This window comes from Paroedura picta, chromosome 2 (assembly GCF_049243985.1).
Source record: "Paroedura picta isolate Pp20150507F chromosome 2, Ppicta_v3.0, whole genome shotgun sequence".
NCBI lineage: Eukaryota > Metazoa > Chordata > Lepidosauria > Squamata > Gekkonidae > Paroedura > Paroedura picta.
Window position 1 is genome coordinate 145,382,373 of NC_135370.1, and position 10,457 is coordinate 145,392,829.

General features: G+C 42.6%; 1 protein-coding gene across 6 annotated transcripts in view; it reads left to right on the forward strand.

The window, feature by feature from the left end:
* PRORP (protein only RNase P catalytic subunit) overlaps positions 1 to 10,457 on the forward strand; it is a 59,209-nt gene extending 48,752 nt beyond the window's left edge. For 4 of the 6 annotated variants that reach the window (XM_077323091.1, XM_077323090.1, XM_077323093.1 and 1 more), the window contains 4 exons: positions 2,039 to 2,134; positions 6,962 to 7,110; positions 8,652 to 8,847; positions 10,307 to 10,457. In XM_077323091.1, coding sequence (XP_077179206.1) covers positions 2,039 to 2,134; positions 6,962 to 7,110; positions 8,652 to 8,847; positions 10,307 to 10,435 — 570 coding nt within the window. In that variant the 3' untranslated portion in view covers positions 10,436 to 10,457. The remainder of the gene's footprint in view (positions 1 to 2,038; positions 2,135 to 6,961; positions 7,111 to 8,651; positions 8,848 to 10,306) is intronic. The other 2 variants (XM_077323094.1, XM_077323095.1) reach the window with 1 other exon arrangement.

A 10,457-nucleotide genomic window follows, 5' to 3' on the forward strand; every position in this document is an offset into this window, starting at 1 on the left:
ATCACCGGGGACCACTCAACGCTTGACAATTTTACTGAGGCCCGGTGGGGGGGGGTAGTTTACTCCTCTACTCTCAACCACTGCCCTAACGCTCTCTGATCGCTGTGGTAATGTTTAAACATCCCTTCAAAATAAGATACAGACATGCCACAACAATGAACATAAGGAACATTTTATTTTCATGGAAATTTTAACTCATGACAATGAGAAATCAATGGGAACACTGAGCTTGTTTTTCTGCAACGAGATAGTCCCATCTGGGAGTGATGGAGACAATGACACCCAAAGTGGGTTGTAAAGGGCCGGGGGATGGAGGCGTCCTTCGCGGCCCACCTCCAATTAGTCGATGGACCACATGTGGTCCGCAGCCCACAGGTTGGGGATCGCTAAGCTAGAGGGCAACGTGATCTTGTAAAGATTACTTGGTGAGGAAAGAGAGGAGCAATTGCAGAAGTAGGAGACGTTTTGCTGGGCTTGCCATTGATTTTTGCAGGGATGAAGGGCAAGCATTCCCTTCTTACTTGCCTTTGATGATAAATGACACCATAAACCGCCCAGAGCTGCAAAGAAATGGGCGATATGGAAATCTAAATTAGCGATCCCCAACCTGTGGGCCGCAGACCACATGTGGTCCTTCGACTAATTGGAGGTGGGCCCCGAAGGATGCCTTCTCCCCCCCTCCCGGCCCTTTACTTCATCCCTCCCAGCCCTTTACAACACACTTCATTGTTGTGGCGTGTCTGTATCTTATTTTGAAGGGATGTTTAAACATTACCATAGCGATCAGAGAGTGCTAGGGCAATGGTTGAGAGTAGAGGAGTAAACTACCCCCCCCCCACCGGGCCTCAGTAAAAGGTGTTGAGTGGTCCCCGGCGTTGAGTGGTCCCCAGTGATAAAAAGGTTGGGGACCACTGATCTAAATAATGAAATAAATAATGAAATTAAATAATGAAATAAAGTTGCCACCTACACAGTGGTGTTACTGACCTCATGGAATATTTGGGAATATTTGAGTAATGACTGACATAACAGCTGTAATTTCAGCAGAGCTCTTAAACTTGTGTTTATTCAAGAAACCTGGCTTTTTATTTGTTTGAGGTTTGTTCATATTGGAGGTAGAAAGAAGGAAACTGGAAGCAAACATGTTATTTTCTGATTTTACCACTTAATTTTTGAGTGAGTTTTAGTGCATAAGAAGCAACATCAAGCAAGAACCACATGTGCAAGTTGATTCCCACTAACCCAGGCTTGAGCAGAGGCTGGGCAACTTTCACTAGGTATGTTGTGAGTAATGAGCAGCTACAGCCATCTCATTTCCAAATGGTATAGCACAGTTTAGGGGAACATTCTACAACAGAAAGCAAGAGATACACATGTATGGGTAGCTTCACGCAAATCTCTTAAGACTGAGTGTGACGGACTGTCAAGGATTAATGCCTAATAGTCTGAGAACCTTTAGTGGCAGGTTGTTTGAAGAGAATTCTGTTGAGAAAGTCAGTTAAGGAATGACAGAGACTCGCAATTGAAGAAGAAACAGTTAAGTGCTGACTTTGGACTAGGAAGCAGGCTAAGTTGATTAAGAAGGATTCTTATTCAAGTCAAAAAAGGGAAATAGCATCTGGTAAAAAGAACTGATCCCTGCTCAGTTAGGAAGGACTATTATGTCTAGAAAAGAAGAGTGGTCCCTTGTCTCTGTTTGAAGAAGGATTTGTGGGACTTGGTTGCATGTGCCTTCTAAACTTTACTTGTCAGTGAAACTCAAAAACCTATCCTTGAGTGTTTAAGCAAAAACTGAAAAGGAAGCCTTTCTCTTCAGAGTTTTGTAGAATAGCAGAAACACTTGTTGGCAACAAATTATTTAGTATTTCCATGAATACAAAGTTACCTCAGTTTTATTATCCGTTTACCTCATATATCCTACACCTGATTCCACCTGACCATTTTTTCTCCAAGTTAAATAATTGAAGGTGACAGTCCCTGATGTGTATCCTATGCTAAAGGTGAACAAATGGTGCTGCTCATTTTATTTCCACTTTAGATTTGGCAAAAGAGTACTTGCAGATGGCCAAGAATGCTAAAACACAACAGCAAATTAATCAGATGGAGCCATGTGAAATTCAGGTTCAAAACCCAGGTCAGGGTCAAACTATTAATTCAGGTGCATCTTTGTGGCCAGTGTGGTGTAGTGGCTAGAGCATCGGACAAGGATCTGTGAGACCCAGGTTAAAATTGCCCAGTATACTATGGAAGTTCAGTAAGTGATCTTGGGCCAATACCATACACTCAACCTAATCTTTGGGAGTTGTGAGAATGGACGAAATGAGAATGATGATAATTAATTAATGTATTTTGGGATTTATACCCCACCCTTCCCCAGAGGCTCTGGGTGGCTTACAGAAAAGTTCAAAATACAAAGTTAAATTAAATATTAATTTAGGTTTTAAAATGCTAACATTAAAGGTTTTTAAATTAAATAATTAACCCAAGAGAGCCAGTTTGGTGTTGTGGTTAGGAGTGCGGACTTCTAATCTGGCATGCCAGGTTCAATTCTGCACTCCCCCACATGCAACCACATGGTCACCACGGCACTGATAAAACTGTTCTGACTGAGCAGTGATATCAGCACTCTCTCAGCGTCACCCACAGCACAGGGTGTCTGTTATGGGGAGAGGAATGGGAAGGCGACTGTAAGCCGTTTTGAGCCTCCTTCAGGTAGGGGAAAGCGGCAGATAAGAACCAACTCTTCTTCTTCTCTTCTTGGTTAAAAAACTACGGCTGCCACCTCTTTACAAGGAACATTTAGATGGTTTCTGGACCAAGGAAGGCCATACAGAGTTTTTGAAGAGTTTGTCTAAGTGGTGGACTTTCACGCAGCAAGGTCATCATATTTTTGGTATTATCTCTAGGCCTCAAGTGTTGGCTTGGCGGAACAGCTCCATCGTACAGGCCCAGCATTAACCATTAACTGGTTAATAAGATCAGCCTCTAGACATCTGGCCAAAGAATCTGGGGTACTGACAAATGGCCATCCATCAGAAGAAATAGCTGGGTGTCATCAGCATACTGGGCGAGGGGGCGCATGTAGATGTTAAATAACATCGGAGAGAGAACAGCTCCCTGTGGGACTCCACATAGTTGTGCCTACTGCTGGGAGGTTCTCTCCCATAACGTCTCCTTCTTTCCCCAGCCTTGGAGAAAAGATGGCAGCCATTTGAGGGCAGCACCTTAAATTCACACACTGGCTAAGCAGTGGGCTTAATAGCCCATGATCAACAATGTTGAATGCTACTGATTGATCTAGCAGCAGCAGCAGTGCCAAAAAATGGATATTTGTATATCTTCATGTCATTTTGTCAGGTGGTAGCAGTGCAGGAGTAGGCAGTTGGTGAGCTGACGATTGCCTTTGCTGCTAACAGGTCTGACCCCAGTGGCCCAAGAGGCATTGGCAGAGTTGCTGGGGTTTGGCTTTGTTTGTTCCTTGTTGCAGCTCACCAGGAAATTTCTGTGTGAGTGAAATGGCCTCTTGCTGGGGCCTTTCAGAACACTGGGCTTTTCACAGCCTCTGCACAACCATTCCTATAACAAGATGTGAAGCAGCATGGAATCTTTTTCTATGCAAAGCACGTGCTCTGCCATTCAGCCACAGTCACTCATTGGCTATTTGACAGGAAACTGCTAAGTGCTTTGAATCACTCTCATGGCAGCAAAGGTGACTGCTCTTTAAGGTGACTTCCTTGTATGATAGTTTGAGCAGGTGAGTGGCCTTTTAACTGAGTCATATAATCTGTAGTAAGTATTTAGGGAATTCCCATCTAAGAAATGTTCCCATGTTTTGAGGAGAAAGGTTTTTGTTATAAAAAATGTATGATGCACAAGTACATTATGTGATTTAACTCTTAGTGGCTGTTATTAAGAATTAAGAATTAAGATTTTTTGGATGCTGTACCTTGCTTTAATAATATAATCCTGTGCTTTTTCTATGTTGATACATAATAAATTCTATGACATCTAGACCGGGGGTCATCAACCCCCGATCTGTGGCCGGGTACCGGGCCGCGAAGGCCACGGTACCAGGCTGCCGGCAGCCGCGCCTGCCTCCTCCTCCCCACAGCGAGAAGCTCACCGGGCCCGGCTAGCTTCTTGCTGCAAGAGGGAGGGGAAGAGGTAGGCGCAGCCGCTGGGACGCCGGCAATGCAAACTGTGCGTTTGTGCGCAGCTGCCGCGCGTGCGCAGCACCCAGGCCGTCAGCATTCCCCTCACCACGGAGGCAGTCCCTGACCGCTAATCTAGACAACTGAATTCTAAACATGTAAGTGGTCTCCTCCAATTAAACTCCAACTATTGTTGTTCACTCAAGCTACTCTCTTTAATCATTTATCTTACTCTTGACCATGAGACTATCCCTTCCCAGAATTCTAATTTTCAGTTTCTCCTCTGCATTCTGTTGCAATCTTCAAGACCAACTAAAAAAAGCTGGAGTGAGTCTAACTATTTCAATAGCACTTTTAATTGGCAGTCCTGGGAAAATTGGTCTATAAATGGATGGAAGCTTGTGGACATGTATGGACAAATTAATATGTCTCTAGGAAACTATGCAGTAATGCTTGTTGTAGGTATTTTATTATTTTCTTCATTCATATACCCTGCCTTTATCCACAATAAATTTTCTTCATTCATATACCCTGAGCATACAGTATTCTCCTCTCCTCCATTTTATCCTTACAACCACCCTGAGTGTGACTGGCCCAAGATCATACAACAAGCTTCTATGTCAAAGTGAGGATTTGAACACAGGTCTTCCAAGTTTTTGTCCAGCAATCTAACCTGGCTAATTTAAAAGAAGTAGATGAATGCTAACTGTGCCACTTTGTTTCCAGTCTTCACCATAAATCTATTGTTTTAAGCACCTAACAGTGATTTTAGTTTCAGGTTGGTAGCCATGTTAGTCTGCAGTGGAAGAGCTAGATTTGAGGCTGGTAGCCCTTTAAAGACCTGTGGGTTTCCAGGATCTCAACATTTAAGAATCAAAACTCTGATGAAGAGAGTCCGAACTATTGAAAGCTTATAAACTGTTATTTATTGCAGCCTTTCTCAACAATTTTACCATTGAGAAACCCCTGAAACATATTTCAGGCTTCAAGAAACCCCAGAAGTGGCGCAGTTGTGCAGAATATGGTTAGTAAAGATAGCTGGGTACATGCCAACCTGGGGCCCTTCTCCTTCCCACCCCCTCCAGGCCCATCATTGGCCATTTTGGGATGGGGTGGGTAATCTGATGTGACCATATATGGTCATATCACCTAATAAACATTAATTTTAAAAATGTATTTTAAAATTAATTAACTTCCACCCATTTGGGAAACCCTTCCAGGGCTGTCAAGAAACCCCAGGGTTTCAAGAAACACTGGTTGAGAAAGCCAGATTTAGTGAGTAGGGATCTCAGTGCCTAACATACTGGAACCCTTCCTCCGTCTCTTCCACACATTGAGATGCCTGCACATTTTAAAACAAGCATTTTGGCAGCATCCTCACAGTTTGTATTATATTCAGTTTTCTTTAGAGTAAAAAGATGTGATCTGTCACATATACATTTGTTTTGAAACAGTTATGTGTGGGAGCAGTACCAGACAGGAAACCTCTCTGCACTGAAGACAGTGTAGCTAAGTATAGACCACCACAGTCCTATTCAAGCCTAATTTAGCTAAAATAGTTCATTAGATGAGTAACAAGTGGGTAGATGGTGGTTTTTCAATTGCTTAAAACCAAACTACTATGCTTCCTTTTGGGGGTTTAACAATCTTGTTTTGCCTTTCTTTTAATAAGCAGGTAGGATAGTTTTCAGCCCTTCTGTAATGACTGTTATTCTTTTTCACCATCTTTTGATTATTTCTGCAGAAGGGTTAGCCCTACCCACACTATAGATTGTCAAAACAGTACTCTTGTTCTGTGTGTGGCCAAACCTTTCCCCTTTAAATCTTGGAAGAAGGAAGCTTTCCCCTTCCTTCAGTGCTCCTTGTGGAAGATTCCCTTCCTTATTTCAGAAGTTTCCCACCCCAGACAATCACCATCTTACACTGCACTGCCTCTGCTTTATGGGACACTAGATGCTATCAACCCCCTTATGGATTGTCCCAGTCTCCCCTGCCTGGATCTTACATATAGGCACTTCATATTTATATTTAGGGTCAGCGACCCTTTTGAGCTATGCCATACCCGGTCATACCCTGAAGTATACTCAAACAGGAAATATATTTAAAGGGAGGGGGAAAGCAATTATGAAGGTAGAATGCCAGCAGAAGGTTGGGGGCTACAGAATGGAATTGTAGACATGTTTGAGATACAATAAATGGAGGAGCTGGAATGCTCAGTGCCAGGGGAAAGAATAAACATTGTGGCCATTTCAGAAACTTGCGGATTCCAGTCTGACTTTCCAGCCATTAGACCACATTTCTCTCTGATGTGACAAGTGATACTAGGTTGCACTCAGTTCATGCAAGGACAGCCTCACCCTGCCTAAGGCAGAAAGGCAACCTAAGGTGGCCTCAGGTGTGTGCCCATTCTTTCGATGATTCAGTTCTGCTTCCTTCCCTTTCTTATCCTACCTCACCCATGACCAACCTCAGGTCAGCTCTGCAGCTTCAATACAGTGTTCCCTGAACCACTGGATCTTTTTAGCAATGATGAAAACGTAAAGGGGCAGAGGAGGCAACAGCATGCCAGGGGTGGAGAGACTGCTTCAATGACAAGTCAGTGGAGTAAGATACATACCTACATTGATTCTCAAAATATTCACCTTAGGTGTTACTAAACAGCTGGGCTGCAGGATAAGCTCATAAATCTTAGATATTATGCTAGAGAGAAAAGATAGCAGAAAGAAGTCTATGCATTAAAAAAAACGTCTTTCTGGTTGTAGTATCATAAGTTCTCCGGGTGTTTGCTCCCCCCTCCCCTCTTTTTACAGCTGCTAGATGTTGTCCTTCACTTGGCAAATCATAATCTGCGACTGCTTGTGCTGGGGCGTAAACACATGTTGAACAGAACTCGCTCTTGGGACCGAAAAACTATGGATGCTGTCCAGAAGAAAGCAGACATCTTCTTCACGGAAAACGTGTATGTATTGTTGAAAATTAACTGTAGCCATTTTTCCAGACCAGAAATGTATATGTGGTTGATTCCAAGCAGAACCAGTGGTTGGTCCTAACATCAAACAGAAGCTAATCAAAAACAACATTTAAGCCATGGAACTGTATTGTCATCATTGGGCATTCCACTAGCAATGGTGTATGGATATAAAAGAGAAAATGAGAGAAATGGAATAATGAAGTATTTGATCTTTCAGATGATTGCTTGCGAAGTTCTCACCTTCATTTCTGCACCATGTTGCTTCTTTAAGAGTTTGCAGTGTGGTTGCTATGTTTAATCTTGGGCATAAGAGAGGCAGCTTTAAGAAGCCCATCTTTGTACTGATTATTTTTAATTTATTTATTACATTTATATACTGCCCTCCCATGAAGCTCAGGGCAGTTCACGTAAAAAATAAAAGAACAGGAACAGTACAGAGAAATCGGTGACCATAAATAACAATCGAACAATAAACCAGTAACCATAAATACCAACTGAACAATAATAAACAGTGGGAGCAATAAATGTATAACTGTAACATGCAAATGGACCCATGATTAGGTTGGTTCAGGTGCTGGATTTCATGGGAGGGAGGCCCAGTGGGAGATGTTGTTTCCGGTCCACCTCAACCTAATGCCTGCCGGAGGAGCTCCCTTTTACAGGCCCTGCGGAATTGTTAGATCCAGTTAAGTACTATATCAGTTTTTTTGGCCTAATGGCTGGACAGTTACATTTCCTGTGTTCAAATAGAATTGGGGAGTGGAAAGTATTGCAGAAGATGCTGTACAATAAAGGAGGGGTGGACAAACTGTGGCTGTCCAGATGTCCATGGACTACAATTGCTGTGAACCCTTGTCAGCATGGTAATTGTAAGAAAAAAAAGGAGGCAAAGCCACCGTGCCCTCTCTTTTCCGATTCTGTATACTGTGTATCCCCTCTTTCCATTTACAGCATGGTACTGATAGTCTATGGACATCTGGAGAGCCACAGTTTGGACACCCCTGCCACAGACGAATAATATTTTGTATACTTATTTGCACTATATAGGAGTCCAGATGAATTTAGCACTTACTTTTCTAACAGTGCAAACCCGTGTGGCATTACTCCATTCTAAACCCATTCAAATTAGTGGGTTGGATCCAGACTAACAGTGCAATCCTAAAAATGCTTTCCTGTCCTAACTGAGTAGACCCAAGTTGGATTCTGAGTAGACCTGCTTAGGAGGGCGCTCTAACTTTTCTGTCAACAAAAAGAAACTTTTTGCTTCCCACTGCAGCCTACTGTCCTCCATGAAACACTGCCTCTGGGGATAGGAAACCCTGAGGAGCTACATAAGCAGTTTGCAGTGGGAAGCGGAGAATATCTGGAAACTGCCAACTGAGTCCGAATCTGTTTCTTAAAATGTTAATGTTTTGGTGAATAGGAAAAGTCAAGAATAGTTATGTAATTTATGACAGCAAAAAATATTGTTCTATAGCAGTTCCCTAAGCTCTGCAGTGTCTGATGACTCTGCCTTTCCCTCTCTGAAGGTCTGAAGATGATCCCTTCCTGCTGTATGCCACTCTTCACTCCGGCAGTCACTGTAGGTTTGTTACCAGAGATCTGTTACGCGATCACAAAGCTTGCCTTCCTGACAATCTCACTCGACGCCTGTTCTTTAAATGGCAGCGTGGACATCAGATGGTGCTTTCTAATTATGTACCAGGAAAGAGGATCACGTTTGAGGTATCATTTCACTATATTAATCAGTTTAACAACAATGTAGTATTAGTGGTAATAAGCTGGTTTGATATTTTCATGACAGTGTATCTGATAGTATATTTGATAGGCGCCCTAACATGGGGAACTTGATTGGGGTGGGGGAATAATTTTTTACCTTTTGTGGCAAAACTGCCCTGCAAGCCTTTTTCCTCTATGTTCTCCAAGGCATTTGGGTATCAGTGGCCATGCAAAGTTCGCCTGACACATGCCACACACCTGGCTTTCACATCTTTTCTTTCCCTGTCTTGGTTCAGCCACAGCCACAACCTGGCATTTATAGGAATTGCCCACTGAGAGAACCAGGGCTCCCGGTTTCCCTTCCCAGTTCTGAGGCCTCACCTCTTTGTCTTCTGCTATCCAGCATCTGGTTACCCATGGGGACAGCTTACTGTCTTGTGCTCCACTGGGGAACTAGCCACGTGCCCACTGACTGCTTCTCCCCCTCTTGCGCCCCTTGTAAAAATGGCATGTCCAGAACAATGGAGGTCTAGTGTGGTACAGAAAACCACTACCAGAATTAAAAGTTACAAATAATTTATTAAAAAGTAAGTGCCCACTTGTGTACTCTCAGCACAGCCACAGATGGAGCAAGGAACATTCTTCTGTTCCTTCCTCAGTATATGCTGTAATGGATATTAAAGGAAGGCCCTTTAGCTTAGTTTATAGTTGTTCTAAAAGATTCCCCAGTACCCTGAAGCTTCACATGGCAGTGGCCACCTCCAGCAGACCTCAGTAAGAGTTCTGTCCACCTTGATGGAATGAACACTAAAATGCCCCTCCCTCTCAGTCCCAGGCACTTTATCATCTCTTTCTCCTTCTCCTGGCTGAGTCAAAGAAGCTTTTCCTGAAAGCTTCTTTTCCCTAGGGTTTCCACCCTCCAAAATTCTGTTCCCTTTAAGATTATACCTGTCTAGTTAGAGGGGTGTGTGTGTGTGAGAGAGAGAGATTTGACTATCTCATTGTGTCTAGCCAGGCCTACCATGTACATTTGTGAAGCTGTGGTGGGTGAGGCTGGCAATCAATTGACTTTTCCCCTCCTGCTTGTACTCTGTAAGAGAGAAAAACTTTTAAAACTCAAGGTGAAGTTTTGCTCAGTTCAGACCTCCAAAGAAAAGGGCATCATCAAGTGTTGAAGAATTTTTTTTAACTTTAAAAGGGTTGAGTTGATAATATGGAATAAAGTTTTATTGACTGACCCCCTTCAAAGTCATCAGTTTTATTCCTTTAATAACAGATTTATTTATCAAACCATATAATTTGTTGAGCAGGTCTGGAGAAGTGGCATAAAACTTTAAAATTTTTCTAAATGAAATTATCCTTTTTTTAGTATTTGAAAAGAGGGGAGATATATTCTAGGAAATATGTATTGTTTGGATTGTTATATAAAGTAAAAAAAACATAAATCTTTCTTTATATTTCCCAGCCTGTACTGAAATACGATACCATTGTGCAGACTACAGGTAGCACATGGCATATTCCATATGATGACTGTCTTTTGGAAAGATCTTCTTATGAAGTGCCAACAAAATGGCTTTGTCTTCAACTGAAATAAACAATCCATTTTTCTAAACTGA